General features: G+C 45.3%; 1 protein-coding gene across 6 annotated transcripts in view; it reads left to right on the top strand.

Annotated features, from left to right (window-relative positions):
• Nucleotides 1-1,899: 1,899 nt before the first annotated feature.
• Nucleotides 1,900-18,427, top strand: part of CHFR (checkpoint with forkhead and ring finger domains) — a 45,194-nt gene continuing 28,666 nt past the window's right edge. Inside the window, exons 1-3 of one of the 6 annotated variants that reach the window (XM_075898380.2) lie at nucleotides 1,900-2,033; nucleotides 8,037-8,181; nucleotides 10,045-10,144. In XM_075898380.2, the coding sequence (XP_075754495.2) occupies nucleotides 8,049-8,181; nucleotides 10,045-10,144 (233 nt within the window). In that variant the 5' untranslated portion in view covers nucleotides 1,900-2,033; nucleotides 8,037-8,048. Of the gene's footprint in view, nucleotides 2,034-7,334; nucleotides 7,517-7,571; nucleotides 7,792-8,036; nucleotides 8,182-10,044; nucleotides 10,145-18,427 lie in introns of those variants that run through there. The other 5 variants (XM_089775218.1, XM_075898385.2, XM_075898384.2 and 2 more) reach the window with 5 other exon arrangements.

The raw sequence follows: 18,427 nt of genomic DNA, 5'->3' as shown, positions 1-18,427 counted from the left end.
AAAATTGTGAGGCCAAACTAAAAAAGTAGTTGATGATCTTCTGTTGATATGCATTTTAGTAGTTAAGTTCCTGGACTGTCATTGCTCATTAAAACTGCTGTAATATGGGTGGAAATTGGATAAATATTGCATTTTATTAATACAGGCAGTCCCCGGGTTACGTACAAGATAGGGACTGTAGGTTTGTTCTTAAGTTGAATCTGTATGTAAGTCGGAACTGGCGTCCAGATTCAGCCACTGCTGAAACTGACCGCCAGTTCCGACTTACATAGAGAATCAACTTAAGAACCCCAGGCGTCCCCAAGTCAGCTGCTGCTGAAACTGATCAGCAGCTGATTCCAGGAAGCCCGGGGCAGAGCAACTCTGCCTTGGGCTTCCTGTAGTCAGCGCTGGTCAGTTTCAGCAGCAGCTGACTTGGGGACGCCTGGGGCAGAGCAGCTGGGGTGCTGCCGGGTTGGTCCAGAAGCGCCCGCAGCGCCCTAGCTGCTCTGCCACAGGCGTCTGGAGAAAAGCCTAATCTGCCCGGGGGGGGGGGGGGGCCGTACTAGCTGCGCCCCCCCCCCCCAGCAGACCAAGAAGACGCGGGCGGCGGACCAAGACGCACTGCGGTCCGCCGCCTGGGTCTTCCGCGGCTTTGCTCCCCGTCTCCCTGATCTGCTGGAGACCAGCAGACCAGGGAGACGGGGAGCAAAGCCTCTGAAGACGCCAAGAGTGGGACAGCCGTGGGGCGTCTGGGCTGTCCCGCTGCTGGCTTCCCCAAGGCTTTGCAAAGCCGCGGGGGGACTCGGGCAGCGGGGCAGCCCAGGCGTGCCTGGGCTGCTCCGCTGCCGGCTTCCCCGAGGCTTTGCAAAGCCGCGGAGGGGCTCAGGCAGCGGGGCTTCCCCGCTGCCCAAGCCCCTCTGCGGCTTTGCTCCGCGTCTTCCTGGTCTGCAGACCAGGGAGACGCGGAGAAAGCCCCGGAGTACACGGCCGGCAGGACCGCGAGGTCCCGCAGTCCGTGTCCTCCGGGGCGAGCCCCGTTCATAACTGCGGATCCGACATAAGTCGGATCCGCGTAAGTCGGGAACTGCCTGTATCAGCAGAACTGACTTAAATGGGGCCTGGGTGTTGTGTAGTCTTGCCTTAATCTTTGTATTCATGCCCGTTGGTTTGAAAGAAGCTATTTGCATATATTTGCATGTATAGGAAACCACACTTAAGCTGCAGCACTTAGCATATGCTATATCATTGTGGCTTCCCGGGCTTCCAAAGTTGAGTAGCTCTGCTATAGAAGGTGCACCAATCACTTGTTCTGTGCTATCACTACTGTGCAGTAATTCCTTGGTGTGGTAGGAGATCTTCTACAGGAACATTGAGAAAATTTGTTTTCTAAAAGCCACAACAGGGAGAAATAACTTCTTCCCTCTACTAATGCTACTGTTTCCAAAAAGATTTGGGTACAGTGCTTCTATCTGTTTCCCCCAAGGTAGTTAACATGTGCAGCATATGCTGGCATTTTCTCCTGTTATTTGAAGATAAGTGTTAAAGCAGCTGAGGGTGAGGACTAAGTCCAAAGTAAGCCTGAAGTTTATAAACACATCCTTTGTGAATGATGTAAGCTGACCTTAATGACTCAAGGCTCAGAAATACTAAGACTACATGATAAATGTGTGTCAATGAAGATATCATATTCTAAATGCTGATTCTGGGCTTGGTCCTGCTGACAACATTTATGCACCTAAATAACTTGGCCCATGTGAATAGTTCCTCTGAAGTCCTCTATCATAAATGCTGATTCTGAAATGGGATCTATATAGCCAGCAGGAGTGGGAAGGTGCCAGTGAGAATTTCATGTGTGGGTGGTGCATTAGGGATCAATCCATCAGTGTCTTAGAAGAATTCTGACTAAACATTTATTTTTCAGAATCCTTCTGTGAGGTCTGGTCTATGTTCAATCATAGAATACCATAGGACTGGAAGGGACCTCGAGAGGTCATCGAGTCCAGTCCCCTACTCTCACAGCAGGAAGTTGTTAAATTTCTGACAGAACCCAGGTAGGATTCAAAACCTGTGTGGTCAACAACCATCTCATTTGTCAAGTAAGCTACTCCTGCACCAGGAAACACAGAGTTTATGGGGTCTTATAGCAGGTTGCCAGTGGACTCTCCCATGCTATGACTCCATTACTTTTCATGAAGAAAGTTTAAATTCTTTGTTTTTCACACAAAGCTGAAAGAAACCAAACTTAAAAATATCAAAATACTTTCTGAAATAGATCTACCCCAATAGTACATGAAATATCCAGCTTTCAATTCTTTATTTTAACAAAAAAGCTAGTTCCCATCTGTGACGTAGTGGGGGTACCTGGCTGGTTTCTATGCTGCTGGCTCTGGGGTAACCCCCACTGGCTGCTGCGGGTACCACGACCCAGCAAAACAGGATGAGTCACTATGCAAACCAGTATGGCCAGACACCCCCCATGGAGAGGAACAAAGGAAGGTGGAATGCTGCCCTGGCTGGGGGGCAGGGCTGGAAGAGTGTGAGTGAGTTGCGGGCTGGGAGCATGGAGGAGACAGCCTAGGGAAAGGGGCTGGAGTTTAGGGCCCAGTCCCTCCCATCTCAAAGGGGCCTGAGGCACCCTAGCCCAGCTCTGTGATCAGATTCCATCTGTGCTGTGCTGTATCCTCGAGAGGCAATAAACTTCCTCTATTCCACCGGCTGGTGCAGTCTGTTTGTGCCATTTCGGGGTGCAGGAGATGGGGGACCCCCAACGCGCCATCACACCATCTTCATTAGTATTAGGAGTGCCAATTTTGGTTGGATTTATTTTGAAGGTTTCATGACATAATTTTTAATTAAAGATTAATCTTTCATTTCTGGACACTCCAGGACAATCCCGGTGGATTGGTAATCCTACCCCTCATGTTTTCAGGGAAAAGCATGAAAAAATAGGACCCAAGTGCACTGTAAAGGCTCATATCAAAAGGAAAATAACTGCAAATGTATTACATTTTAAAATATTGTAAAGATGTTCATGACTGTGGGGAGGGTGAGTGATAAAATGCCAATCCTCCTGGATTGTTCTGGACTCTCCAAGATTAATAGCTGAATCAAAAACCAGGACTATGTAGCACTTTAAAGACTAACAAGATGGTTTATTAGATGATGAGCTTTCGTGGGCCAGACCCACTTCCTCAGATCAAATAGTGGAAGAAAATTGTCACAACCATATATACCAAAGGATACAATTAAAAAAAAAATGAACACATATGAAAAGGACAAATCACATTTCAGAACAGAAGGGGGATGGGGAAGGTAAATGTTTGTGAGCTAATGATATTAGAGGTGATAACTGGGGAAGCTATCTTTGTAATGGGTAAGGTAATTAGATTCTTTATTCAAACTCAGGCGTAAAGTGTAGAATTTAAGCATGAATGACAGTTCAGAGGATTCTCTTTCAAGTGCAGTCTTAAAAGGCCTTTGAAGCAGGATGCAGGTAATCAAGTCGTTGAGACAATGTCCTTTCTGGTTGAAATGGCAAGAAACTGTTTTTTCTTTGTGATCCTGTCTAATATCTGTTTTGTGGGCATTGATCCTTTGGCGAAGTGTCTCAGATGTTTGTCCAATGTACATAGCAGACGGACACTTTCGGCACATTATAGCATAAATTATATTTCTGGATGCACAGGAATATGTGTTCTTGATCTTATAACTCACTTGGTTAGGTCCAATAATGGTATCAGCAGAGTGAATATGTGGACAAAGCTGGCAACAGGGTTTGTTGCAAGGGAAGGTACCAGGGTTGGTATTAGTGTGGAATGTCCTATGGTTGTTGGTAAGAATCATCTTGAGGTTAGGTGGTTGTCTATAGGAGACTATGGGTCTGTCTCCCAGAGCCTCTTGGAGTTTAGTATCCTGTTCTAGTATAGGCTGTACAGGCAGTCCCCAGGTTACATACAAGATAGGGACTGTAGGTTTGTTCTTAAGTTGAATTTGTATGTAAGTCGGAACTGGTTCATATTTTGGGGGGGGGACAGGGAGCTGGAGTTAGGTGGAAAAGACCCTGATTCTCATACAACTTCCTTATTCTAAGAAAAACATATACTGTTTTGATATGAAGGGTTTTTTGGTTGATATTTTAATTAAAAATTGATCATAAGTTTCAGTGTTTCATGCTATATCCAAATCTTCCTTTTGGGGTACCTGAAAGATCCCTGTTATTCATTTAATAGTCAGAATCTTCGTTTTTTATAACTAAAAAAAGTTTATTCAATGCATATTACTGTTCCAAATAGAATTTGCTACAGATGGTTCAGTGAAATGGGTATTAAGTGTAATCAATAGTCATTGAGAGAGCACAGTGAAATATTGATACAATCAAAGCTGTTGTTGTATTCTGCTGAGCAGAAAATGGAAATCCCTTCCTGTGAAGTGTGTGTGTGAATTTATCCACAGGATTAATTTTAAAGAAAAATTCTGTGTTGGGAACAGGAGTTTAGCCACACGTGGGTCCTCATTGTCCACTCACCCACTTTGCAATCAGACCCAACCCCTCGGGGCTTATCCTACTCCACTCTAGCCAGGGTGTGGGGTTGGGGCTTATTCCCTCTTCCCTTCTGCCCTACTCCTCCCTATTCTTGCCCACCCACACCACTGGGTAATTTTTCAGCTTCACCTCTGCCAGGCTGGAAGGGACTTGTTAATTTCACGTGACGCTAACAAGATACTTGCAGCTCTAGTGCTGAAGAGGGAAAGAGCTGTTGCTCCCAAGGTGGGGACTGTAACACAATGGCTGTGTCTACACTGGGCCACTTATTTCGGAAAATCTGCCGCTTTTCCAGAATAAGCTGCGAGCTGTCTACACTGGCCCTTGAATTTCTGGAAAAGCAACGATGCTCTACTGTACAAAATCAGCCGCTATTCCGGAAAAACTATTCTGCTCCCGCTCGGGCATAAGTCCTTATTCCAGAACACTATTCCGGAAAAGGGCCAGTGTAGACAGCCCAGTAGTCTTTTCCAGAAAAAAGCCCCGATCGCGAAAATGGCGATCGGGGCTCTTTTCCGGAAAAGCACGTCTACATTGGCCACAGACACTTTTCCGGAAAAAGGGCTTTTCCGGAAAAGCAGACTGCCAATGTAGACGCTCTTTTTCCGAAAATACTTATAAGGAAAACTATTCTGTTTTAAGCATTTCCGGAAATTCATGCCAGTGTAGACACAGCCAATGGGTCTCACTGCCTGCTGCTCCTGCTGTTCCCTAGGAAATTAATTTTTCCGCTCTGGGGTGCCCCCTTTTGGCTGGTGTCTTGTTCCCCCCAGCAGACCTGCATCCTCCGCAGCAAGAAAAGCAGCTCCGCGTCTCCCTGGTCTGCTGGGGGGGAGGAGGGGTGCTAGCTCCGTGTCTCCCTGATCTTCTGGGGGGAAGCGCCCCCTGCGCCGCCAGAGGCGGCGACTGTGGGGGAAGCACCCCGCACTAGCTGCGCCCCCCCCCGCCCCCCGTTTGTATCTAGGGATCCGACGTAAGTTGGATTGACGTAACCCGGGGACTGCCTGTAGTTTATTGATAATGTGTTGGACAGGTTTAAGTTGGGGACTGTAGGTGATGACTGGTGGTGTTCTATTGTTGGTTTTCTTGGGTCTGTCTTGAAGTACATGGTTTCTAGGTATTCGTTAGCTCTTTCAATTTGCTTTTTTATTTCTCCAGGTGGGTAGTTGAGGTTTATAAATGCTTGGTAGAGATCCTGAAGTTTCTGGTCTCTGTCAGTGGGATTAGAGCAGGTGTGGTTGTATTGAAGGGCTTGGCTATAGATGATGGATCGTATGGTGTGTTCTGGATGGGAGCTGGAAGCATGTAGGTAACTGTATGAGTCAGTGGGTTTTCTGTAGAGAGTGGTGTCTAATTTTCCATTGCTGATTTGTACTGTGGTGTCCAGGAAATGGATCTCTCGTGTAGAATGGTCCAGGCTGAGACTGATGGTGGGGTGTATGTTGTTAAAATCTCTGTGGAATGTCTCCAGTGTTTCTTGGCCATTCGTCCAGATCATAAAGATGTCATCAATGCAGCGTAAGTAGAGAAAGGGTGAAAGGGGACGGGAGTTGAGGAAACGTTGTTCTAGGTCAGCCATGAAGATATTAGCGTATTGTGGGGCCATGCGTATACCCATGGCAGTGCCGCTGATCTGGAGGTATAAGTTGTTCTCAAACTGGAAATAATTGTGGGTGAGAACAAAGTTACATAGGTCTGCTATCAGATTGGCAGTGGTGTCCTCCCAGACTAACACGGCTACATTTCTATCACTCCTCTGGGATAGTGTTTCTAATTGTTTGTAATTCATCTTCATGTGGGATGTTGGTGTATAGAGCTTCTATATCCATGGTGGCAAGGATGCACTTGAAAAAGAATCCTCTGAACTGTCATTCATGCTTAAATTCGACACTTTACGCCTGAGTCTGAATAAAGAATCTAATTACCTTACCCATTACAAAGATAGAGGTGATAACCGGGGAAGCTAATATCATTAGCTCACAGACATTTACCTTCCCCACCCCCATCCCTCTTCTGTTCTGAAATGTGATTTGTCCTTTTCATATTTGTTCATTTTTTTAATTGTATCCTTTGGTGTATATATGGTTGTGACAATTTTCTTCCACTATTTGATCTGAGGAAGTGGGTCTGGCCCACGAAAGCTCATCATCTAATAAACCATCTTGTTAGTCTTTAAAGTGCTACACAGTCCTGGTTTTTGATTCAGCTACACCAGACTAACACGGCTACATTTCTATCAAGATTAATAGATTTCCGGGGGGATAATAGTGACACCTGCTTTTCTAATATTTGGAGTAGGCAATTCTGCCAACTGTGTACTTGTAAGTCCCATCCTATGCTTGTGTTTCAGTGTCTCTCAAGCGCTCATTTAAGACTAGAAAGGCTGGGCAGCAGATCAATACGTTTCCCTTTGGGTGCAGAGTTGTCTGGGGGGCAGGTCCCTGGGAAGGCAGCTGGTTCCTTCTGTGTCAGCTAAACTGGCATCGATTGTTTGCTGTGGTCACAGTAGCTGTAGCTTACTTACTGGCTATGCAACAGAAGTCACGGTATCCCGGGGTCGGTGTCTGTCAGTCCAGCGAAGGGTAACGCTTAGCTGAATGCCCGTCATTCTGACCACAACAAAGATGGACGCCAGCCGACTCCGCGGTTAATCTGTTCCCTCAGAAGGGAAGAGTGCCCGTATCCAGAATGTCCAACGCAGCCTCGCCATAGGTGCCCACCTCCAAGATGGCCGCCGCCCGTCCTTACTCCGCTTGGCTTCCCCAAGCAAAGATGGCTGCCGAGCGCGAAGGTGGCGGCTAGCGCGGCCCGCTCTGTGAGGGGAACGGAAGCCTTTTCTTCCGGTGCCTCTCTACCCTCCGGGTTCTCTATGATTGCCCGCCTCCGGTCTCCAATATAAGGCGTGGGGGAGGCCGTGGCCCCGCCTCGCGCAGATCAGCTGATGGCTGGCAATGTGTGTTGACAGCAGCAGCCTCCGCGGCAGCGCTGGGTGTAAGAGGCTGGCGCTGGGCGTGGGGATCGCTGCGCCTCCCCCCCCCCCCCACAAGTCCCCTTGTTCTCGGGACAGGGCGGGGAGCGGGAGAGACGCGCTGGGGAGAGAAGTAAACGCTGGAGATAGCAGCAGCCCCAGCCTCGCTCCCGTGTGTCTCAGAGTCCGGGCTGTAAGAGGCCTTGGAGGGCCAGGCTCGGGGGGGGGCCCTGCTTGTCGGGGAGAGGAAGTACAGTGGAGGGACTTCAGCCCAAACACCAGGAGAGCTGTGGCTGGTGTGCGTGCAGCTGTCTGAGGGGCAGTTTCTGGGGAGGTTGCTGGAAGAGGCTGCTGTTGGAAATAGAAATAAGGAAGAGAGGAAACGATGCCTTGGGGGAGAGGGATGGGTCAGGAAGAAAAAGATGGGGGAGAGGGAATCAGTGAAAGCTGGGAGAGGGAGAAAAGAGGTATGTTCAAGAGCTGAATTGTTTCCAAGTGAAACTTTCCCTGGGTGTCTTGTTGTTTTCATTTTTTTTAAATCAGATGTGAATCCAGATGGAGCACTCTGAGGGAGGAGACGAAAAACAACAGCAACATCCTTGGGGGAAGCTGATCCGGTTAGGTGGTGATGAAGCAGAGCCCCATGTGTTACTGCTGAAAAGAGAGTGGACAATTGGGCGGAAGAAAGGTAAGATGTGCAAGAGGTTGAATGAGGTGATCATAGTGATCTTTTCTTGCCTTAAAAATCTGTGAAGGTGGACTCTGAAACATGCCAAGTATGTTGATATCTCCTGTGAGGATCTAGAGGAGGAGGAGAGGATAGAAGAGGCCCACTTCAATGCTTGCCATTAAATCCCTTTAAAGTCTATAAGGTGACACAGGACTTCTCACTGTTTTTGCAGATTCAGACTAACATGGCTACCCCTCTGATGCTTGTCACTAAATCCCTTGTTCTCCATGAGAGAAAAGTTTTACTTTCTCCCTGGTTTTTTGGCTTTCTTTATAAGGGGGTAACATGAACATCCAATGATGTGAATTTTTTGGTTTCCCTGATAGTTTCTGCTCAAATAAAAATAAATATGTAAAAAGCACTAAATTTCAAACCAAACTGTTATATCACACCCATTCTGTCACCTTTGACCCCTTTTAAATCACAAGAGCTAAAATGGGGGAAGGGAAGGATCTGCAATGCAATATTTTCACACTTTAACCCATACCTTCAATTCAGACAGCCTTAATTCTTCTGGCTGCATAATGGTTGCTAATAAAATACAAAGTTGATTTGAAATCCAAGTGTTTCTGTGTTCAAAAGTGCTGAGTATTTGACATTTGAAGGGAATTCCATGTTTAAGGCAAATTATCCACTTAACCCTGCACTGTGCTAACTAGCACTAACTTTATTTTGCCTTATTTGCTAGGTCGGTACATATCATAATGCAACAACCAGCATTTAAGAAAGTATATTTTAGTTTGTAGACTATATCATCAGTCAAAATGGAATTCATGGAACATATTATAGGGAATAGCTAAATATCTTTTTCTCTTAAATTCACTACCCTGTGTTTGTTGCCCTTTTTGATGACTGTTTTGTTAAATATGTGTAATAACTAACAAGGTGCCCACCCTAGGAAATCTTCTAGTTGAATTTCAATGAACTTACATTGGAGATAAAGATATATAACCAAAATTTCTCATCTACTCTTCAGCATAATTACCCTATTAGAAAATATGTAGTATTCTGGAAAATATCATTTAGTCCATTTTGTTCCCCTCTTTTCCCCTGCCCTTACCATATATTCCAAGAGCCACACAAAGTAGATGTGGCACACAAGTGTGGCTGGAAATACTTTTGAGTGAAACTACAGTATTCTTGTCACTGTAGTTTCACTCAAAAGTATTTCAGCAAGAATCACAATATCATGAAGTTGTGCAGCACAGCTTGTGCTCTGTATTTGCTAGTTGTCCCATGAATATCAGTTGTGCAAGAATAGTGACAAACTATTATGAGGAACAAATGGTGACTTATTTATTTCTAGATCTACTATACCTGAATGTGTGTCTGCCCTGACTAGGGAGGGTGAATGTGTTGGGATGTAATCCAGGCTATGAATGGGAGGAAATGAATCATATTCCTTAGTTATGGCTTCTCTTCTAAGGGAAGTGATATTGCAGGATGGAATGGTATGGCAAGATGTTCAGTGTGGAGCCCTGAAATATGGTTGTGAAGCAGAGATTAAAATAGCATCAAATTGGCGAGGGTTGCCAATAGCCCTAGAATGGGTGGGAAAGTTTCCCATCACCCCCCAAATCATTACTAAATTTCCCCTTACTACTTTCAAGATCGAATTTGCCTAATGGCAGTGAACTGCACCGGGTTTTAAAATTTCTTTGTCTTTAATAATCTAAAAGTGGTGTTGCCAAAGGTAAAAAAAAATTGTTTTTAAATGAAAAGGTTTTAAATGGACTGATCAGTCTCTGTGATGGGATCTGCCTAGGTAAATGCTCATGGGGTATTTATAAGCATATTGATCATAAACCTGTTCTGTTTAAGGTTGTGACTTGTCCTTTCCTGGCAACAAACTTGTGTCTGGAGATCACTGTAAGATCACGGTGGATGAAAAATCTGGACAAGTATCATTAGAGGATACCAGGTTAGCCCTGCTTTAAACTTTTATTACTAGTTGCTGAAGTAAAGTTCCGTGTAGGACTTATGAAATGGGTTAGCTGTACATATCAGAGAGTAGTTGGTCAGTCTTTCTTATTTTTAGGTGTTAATTTATCCAGCAATCGTTAAAATGCATCTCCTCCTGAAATACTTAGCTTACAGGATGAAAAATAGACTGATGGAACATGCTGGGTAGTTTGTAAACTTTTTGTCTTATGTGGTTGTAATTGCAGCATTGCGAAATAAAGTCAGTGACTTCAGGAGTTTTTAAAAACTATTCATAGTGAATTAATATATAGCACACTTAATTTTTATGAGCATACTATCTCTCTTCCCTACCCCCACCCCAGCTTCTTTGGAGGAAAAATGAATTTACAGTGACAACCCTCAAAATGTGCAAGGAGTATGAATAATAGAGATTCAGATTTATTATTCCTTCTGGTGTTTAAAATATTACTGAAGGTAGCTTGTATTTCATAGAAAGTTGGGACTTGAGGAGTTGTCTGGACTTTGGATTTATTGGTAGTTGGAACTCCTTTTTGGATGCCGTGGTAATGAGCACAGTATGAATACTTGTATCTAGTTTATTATACTTTGAAATTGTCGGTCCCAGGATATTAGAGAGACAAGATTGATAAGGCAGTATCTTTAATTGGATCAACTTTTGTTAGGTGAGAGAGGCCTTACGGAGCTCTTCAGGTCTGGGAAAGATACTCCGAGCATTACAACTAGTGAAAGATGGAACAGAGGCTATGTCTACACTGGCGCGATCTTGCGCCAGAGATATGCAAATGAGGCTAAGCGTGGAATGTCGCTGAGCGTCATTTGCATCCCTAATGAGCCACCATTTTTCTGGAAGAGGCTCTTGCGCTAGGAGCTGTCTACACTTTCCCTTCTTGCGCAAGAAAAACCCTCTTGCACAATGCTGTTATTATTGAAAATAATCAGCATAGCAGCATTGCACAAAAGGGTTTTTCTTGCGCAAGAAGCGGCAGTGTAGACTGCTCCTTCTAGCGCAAGAGCCTCTTCCGCAAAAATGGTGGCTCATTAGGTATGCAAATGAGGCTCGGTGATATTCCATGCTTAGCCTCATTTGCATATCTCTGGTGCAAGAGTCTGCCAGTGTAGACATAGCTAGCGTGTTTAGCAGAAGTGATTAGCACATATTGTAAAAAACTGTGAAAGTTAGAGTGGACCATTGGATCCTCTGCAGGCATAGGACTAAAGAGGAGGTTAGTGCTTTACAGACTGGATTTATGGTTGTTTACAACAGTGTCTCTGTTCAACCCATGATTTTTTCCCTGTCTAGCAGAGTAACAAATGTAAACTCCCAGGCTCCTCTTTTGAAAGTGGTGGTGTGCAGTTTTCTTTTGAGGATGAGGCCAGATAGACTAGATATAGCAAAAGCATCTGCTTGGGGGGCACAAAGAGGAGCACAGCAACATGCCTGCACTCCCCATGTGACTCCTCCCTGCGCAATCCCTAGTTCAGAGAGGAACCAGTCTTTTCCTGCCCCCACTCCATCCTTTCCTGCCTTGCCCCCACTCCACTCCTTTCCTAAGGCCACTCTCCCAAGAGATGGTATAACAGGGTGTGTGACCTGGCACTGTCAGGAAGGGCTTCAGGGGAGGAGGCATGGCGAAGAGGTGGAACTGCTCTGGCAATCACCCGTGGTAGGAAGCATCACCCCGAGATATAGAGTATTTTGTAAAAAGTGTTCATTCACAGATAATAAGAATGTAGTGATTCTTTTACGCACATAGCTATTGGGGCATTGTTTAACTTAGTTGGGATGTACAAACTTTCTTGCCTGTGTCAGGATGTACAAGGGTCTCTAGTCAGCAGTTTCCTTTGGCAAAATTTAACTTACTTACCTACTCCCTCCTCATTCTCTTGATCAGAGTTGGTAGATGTGTTGCTAGTGGGATTCTTCAGGACTGGAAACTCACTTTTGATATTTATTTAGGACATATATAATCTTACTATACTTTAAAAAATTTTCCCTGCAGGACCACAGAGTGACATCATGTGTCACTCTGCATCCCTCAGCCCCTCCTTCTGTCCTCAGCTATGTGGCCTCCCTCTTCCCCATGTTCCGTGGGAGCCGTAAACTATGCAGCTTCTCCCATGCTCCGACCTGCCCCAGTGAGGCCTTGGGCAGCAGGAGATGCAAGCTGTATGGCTCCCAAGGCATGTGGCTTCCCTCATCCCTGGTGCTCCTGGGAGAGGCCACATGGCTGCCCTACTTTGTTCCCTCCCTCCCCCATGACCACCTCTTGACTCTGTGTGGCAGGGGCCAACAGTTAACCCCTCCCCCACATGCCACTGGCCCCTGAGCGTAGGCAGGTGGCTGCTGGAATTTAAATTGAACTGCGTAGCTCCTCTACTGTCCTGGGTGGGGGTGGAGAGGCAAGTGGGAGCTGGGGGGCACGCAGAAGCTGTGGGGTGAGGGGACCATGTGGGAGCCGTGGGGAGGGGGGAGGGATGTGTGCACGAGAGCCATGCAACCTCTCAGGGGCTTGGGTGGGGGGAGGGGAAACATGGGAGCTGTGCAATCTCTCTGGAGCTCGGGGGATATGCGAGAGCCATACAGCCTTGCAGGGACTCAGGTTGGGGGAGGGTGCGCAGGGCCTATGGGGACTCGTGGGGAGGGAGAGTTCAGGGGAGCCACACAGCTATGCAGGGCTGAGGTGGAGGTACTCAGCTACATGTGGGCTTGGGTAGGAGCATGAGGGAGCTTGGATGTGGGGAGCCAAACAGCCTTGTGGGAGTTGTGGCAAGGGGGGGGTTCAGGGGCTTGTGTGGAGGGAGGGGGCCACAGGACATGTGCTGTGTTGCTCCGGGAGAAGGGGGTGTATGGGAGCCACACGGACTTGCCCTTCACCAGTGGGGGTTTAGAACCCCATCGCCCCTCTCCTCACAGCCAGAGCTGTGTGGCCTCCCCCTCATGGCCAGAGGGAGAGGTCCAGTCGCTTTGTCCTGTTCCTCCTCCCACATCCCTGCCAGAGGGAGAGGGCTGGGCCAGCCTTGTTCCAGCCCTGCTCCCTGGTGGCCAGAGGGGAGAGAACTAGGCCAGCCTTGGTCCAGCCCAATCTCTGCCAACCCTCAGCAATTACAGGGAGAGAGCTGGGGCAGGCCAGGGCTGCCATGCCAAGACCTGGCCCTCCCCAGTGGCTGTGGGAAGGGCTGGGGCTGCCTAATGCCAGAGAGGAGAGGAGGTTTGGCTATATAATGTATGCGTATATACTTCCATTTTTGAGTTTAGGGAAAAGTATTGAACTGGCAGAAGCTGCAGAGCAAAGTGCTATATTTCCGTCTTATCATGAAGTACCATGAACAGCTGTTGTCTCTCTAGTAAAGGGCTTGGAGACTTCATCCAGTAGTTTGACTGTCCCACACTTGACAGAGAATAGACTCTGAGGGTACGTCTAGACTACATGCTTCTGTTGCCAGAGGCATGTAGATTAGGCTACCCGACATTGTAAAATGAAGCGGCGATTTAAATAATCGCCGCTTCATTTAAATTTAAATGGCTGCCGCGCTGAGCTGACAAACAGGTTTACCTGGGTGGTCGACAAATACCTTTGATGTCGACACCCGCGCGTCCAGACTATCGCGCTGAGCCGACAAACAGCTGATCAGCTGTTTGTCGGCTCAGCGCGGCAGCCATGTAAATTTAAATGAAGTGGCGATTATTTAAATCGCCGCTTCATTTTACTATGTCGGGTAGCCTAATCTACATGCCTCTGGCGACAGAGGCATGTAGTCTAGACGTTCCAAGAGTTCCATTCAGAGATGTGCTCCCAGCTTTGCTATCAGAATCAACCTATATTGGGGTGGGCAATAATTTTTGATGGGAGGCCACTCCACGAATTTGGAAAGTGGTTGAGGGCCGTTCTCTTCCATGATATTAATAGAGGAGGTGTGAGGTCTGGGTTGGAGGTTGGGTGCAGAAGGGAGCTTGGGGTAAGGGAGGGAGTTTAGGTAAAGGCAGCAGTTGTGACCTGGGGTGCAGGGAATTGGATTCTAGGAGGAGGTGCAGAGATTTGGGTTGTGAGTTTGGGGAGGAGGGGGCTGTGATCTGGGGTAGGGTGTTAGGGTACTGGATCTAGGAGGGGAGTATGGGTGGACTGGAATTGCTGCCGGCTGGGCAGGTGGCCTGGCTCACTCTGGTCTGGGAACAAATCCCGCTGCAGTTCTGAAATTAAAAACACAATAGGAACTGGGATGGGCAGGCTGCCCGGCTCCTACTGCCTTTTAAATTCCAGAGCTGCAGTGGGATTTGGTCGCAGACCCGGTGTGAGCTGTCTGCCTATCGACTGAGTAGTCAATAACAATTCTATTGACTGCTCAATTAGTTAAATACCTGCTTCTTAATATCCCTACTCAACAGGAGCACAAGGATTCATCTATATTGAAATGTGTGTGGAATTCAAGCTAGGGATATAAAATGTTAACCTGTAAACAATTAGACTTACCAGTGAACTGACCTCAACTGTTAACCCCTGGTCTTGTCATGCTGACCCCAGCCGCATGGCCAGAGCATCCCCAGCCCCTCTCCCTTTAATTGGTTAACTGTTTAAATGATATAATTTTAGTAGTTTAGTCATTTAGATGTTAATCTGGCATTTTAAGCAATTTTGCCATTTTTCTTCTTGAGGAGTGAACTTCTCTGATATCCTAGAGTGCACATTTTTCTAAGCATTTCGCTAAAACATATTAAAGTCCCATGTGCCCATCTTGAGATTCGACAGTAACTTCTTACTAATTACGTTAAAAGCTTAGACAGGTTGTTTTTTAAAAATCTTTTACAATGGTTTCCTTGATTCAAAATATTTCTTTGTCATTTAACACATGTAAATAATAAATCATTTTGACTAAAATTCCCTTCTAATTGCTCAAATGTTGGTCTCTTCATTTTGGTGATGAACTTTGCTGTTCCTTTGGCCATCGGAGACTTCAAGTCTAGACAGGATCAGTATTTCTAAGATAAAAAGACTAGAAATTATTTATTTAAATTTTCTATCCTCTTTTTAATTTATGCAAGAGCAAAGAAGGAAATCAATCCAATGTTTTTTCTTTCCTCTTCAAGTGATTTTCAAAATAGTTCTGTGTTTTTTGACTTATCTATGTACACTATAAAACTATGTCTGAGGGAGAAGAAATATATTTTTTTACTAAAAAATCACTTAGTACCACCTGCTGCTCACAAACAGGGAGGAACTAGTAGGGGAAGTAGAGGTGGGTGACAACCTGTGAAGCAATGTCATGAGATGGTAGATTTCAGAATCCTAACCAAAGGAAGAAAGGAGAGTAGCAAAATACACACCCTGGACTTCAGAAGAGCAGAACTGATGGGCAGGATCCCATGGTATGCTTACATGAAGGGTAAAGGAGTCCAGGAGAACTGGCAGTACTTTAAAGAAGCCTTATTAAAGGGACAGGAAGAAACCATCCCAATGCGCAGCAAGAAAAGCAAATATGGTAGGCGACCAGATTAAGCTCACCATGGATGTCCCCTGTAAGCCAAACACAAAAAGGAAGCTTACAAGAAATGGAAACTTGGACTGATGACTAGGGAGGAGTATAAATATATTGCTCAAGAATGCAGGGGCATTATCAGGAAGGTGAAAGCGCAATTGGAATTTCATCTGGCAAGGGATGTGAAGGGTACCAAGAAAGGTTTCTACAGGCATGTTAGGAATAAGAGGGTGATCAGAGAGGGTGTGGGGCCCTTACTGGATGAGGGAGGTAACCTTTTCCCTTGTGGGAAAAGCTGAAGTACGCAATGCTTTCTTTGCCTCTGTCTTCATGGACAGACAAATGCACTAGGCAGCGCAGTATGGGAAGGTGGTAGACAGCCTTTGATGGGGAAAAAATAAATTAGGAACTATTTAAAAAAGCTAAACATACACAAATCCATGGGCCCAGATTTAATGCATCCGAGGGTACTGAGGGAGTTGGAAAATGTCATTGCGGAGCCTTTGGCCATTATCTTTGAAAACTCATGGAGATCGGGGGAGATCCCAGATGATGGGGGAAAAGGCAGATGTAGTGCCCATCTTTAAAAAATGTGAAGAAGGACAATCCAGGGAACTATAGACTAGTCAGCCTTACCTCAGTCCCTGGAAAAATCATGGAGGGGATCCTCAAGGAATCCATATGAAGCACTTGGAAGAGGGGAAAGTGATCAGGAAGAGTCAACATGGATTCACGAAGGGCAAGTCATTCCTGACCAATCTGATTAGCTTTTCTGATGAGGTAACTGGCTCTATGGATATGGGGAAGTCAGTGGATGTGATATACCGTGACTTTAGCAAAGCTTTTGATATGGTCTCCCACAATATTCTTGCCAGCAAATTAAGGGAGTATGGATTGGATAAATGGACTGTAAGATGGATAATGCCCCAAAGAAGAGTTCTTGGACCAGTTTTGTTCATCATTTTTATTAATGACCTGGATGAGTGGATGGATCAGCAAGTTTGCAGATGACACTAAGCTAGGGGGAGAGGTAGATATGCTGCAGGGCAGAGACAGGGTCCCGAGAAACCTGGACAGATTAGAGGATTGGGCCAAAAGAAATCTGATGAGGTTCAACAAGGACAAGTGTAGAGTTCTGCATTTGGGATGGACGAATCCCAAGCATTATTACAGGCTGGGGACAGAATGGCTAAATAGCAGTTCAGCAGAAAAGGACCTGGGGATTACAGTGGATGAGAAACTGGATATGAGTCAACAGTGTGCCCTTGTAGCCAAAAAGGATAATGGCATATTAGGGTGCATTAGGAGGAGTATTTCCAGCAAATCCAGAGAAGTGATTATTCCCCTTTATTTGGCTCTGGTGAAGCTACATCTGGAGTATTGTGTCCAGTTCTGGGCCTCCCACTATAGAAAGGATGTGGACACATTGGAGAGGGTCCAACAGAGAGGACCCTCCAAAATGATTAGGGGGCTAGAACACATGGCCTTTGAGAAGAGACTGAGGAATTTGGATTTATTTAGTCTGCATAAGAGAAGAGTGAGGGGGGATTTGATAGCAGCCATCAACTTCCTGAAGGGAGGTTCCAAAAAGGATGGAGAAAGGCTGTTCACAGTTGTGATGGATGGTAGAACAAGGAGCAATGGTCTCAAGTTACAGTGGGGGAGGTCTAGGTTGGATATTAGGAAAAACTATTTCACTAGGAGGGTGGTGAAGCACTGGAATGAGATACCTAGGGAGGTGGTGGAATCTCCATCCCTAGAAGTGTTTAAGTCTCGGCTTGACAAAGCCCTTGTTGGGTTGATTTAGTTGGGATTGCTCCTGCCTTGGGAGGGGGCTGGACTTGATGACCTCCTGAAGTTTCTTCCAACTCTGATTCTATGATTCTATAAGTATTTTCTCCTATCAGTACTTTGGACTTCCTCCTTCAATCTTTTTGCTATTTAACATTCTCTTTTTTTGTCATCTTTTCTTTTTCTAGTGTAAACAGCAGACTGGAGGCCTGTCTGCTGAGCTGTTTTTATTTAAAAGGGTGAATGAGAGTAGAAGAATGAAATTTGTTTCTAGATAATTTTCCATCATGAAATAAAATGGTACATTTGTGAAAAATTGGGCTATAGCTTGGGGCAGTAACTAAAAAGTTCATCCACAAGATGGCAGTAAAGATTTATAGTTCTAAAGGCTGTCATAGACAACAACAAAAAAACACCCTACCTTCTTTGGGCATCGTTTTACATATGGTATCAGTTGTGGAGGTTCTTAAATGGCAGAAATCTGAACTCCTTTAATGTAATGGGACGTTTAAAATGCAGTTTGATTTTTATTTTAAAACTTATATCTACTTTGTGAAGTGATACATTCTAAAAAAGAAAGAGCAAATATAAATATAAATAGATATATATTAGAGCTGTGCGCTCTAATGTGTTTCCAAATTTAAGTCCTCAGACAACGTGTGGTTTTTTTAAGTTTGTTTCCACTTAAAAATGATTCTGTCTAGCTTGGCTTTTAACTTCATGTAAGTGCATGTACATCTTCTTTCCCTATTGAGTTATAAATAGCTGAGGAAAACATCACTGGAAACATAGATTCTTCCTTCGGTCTGTAATCCATAGTTAATAGCTTGAGAGTATGATGTAGAAAATTTATAGTCCTTAAAAAACCCACACTCATTCCAAGAATTCATTTTCAAATACAAATTAAATAACTGACTAGAATCACTAATAACCAGAAACATTTCCTATCTACAACCTTTAGCATTTTAAACTTTCAGCATCTGAGAACAGGAGGAAA

This window comes from Pelodiscus sinensis, chromosome Z, assembly GCF_052426305.1.
Source record: "Pelodiscus sinensis isolate ZL-2025 chromosome Z, ASM5242630v1, whole genome shotgun sequence".
Taxonomy (NCBI): Eukaryota; Metazoa; Chordata; order Testudines; family Trionychidae; genus Pelodiscus; species Pelodiscus sinensis.
This window is presented reverse-complemented; position numbering and strand designations above follow the sequence as displayed.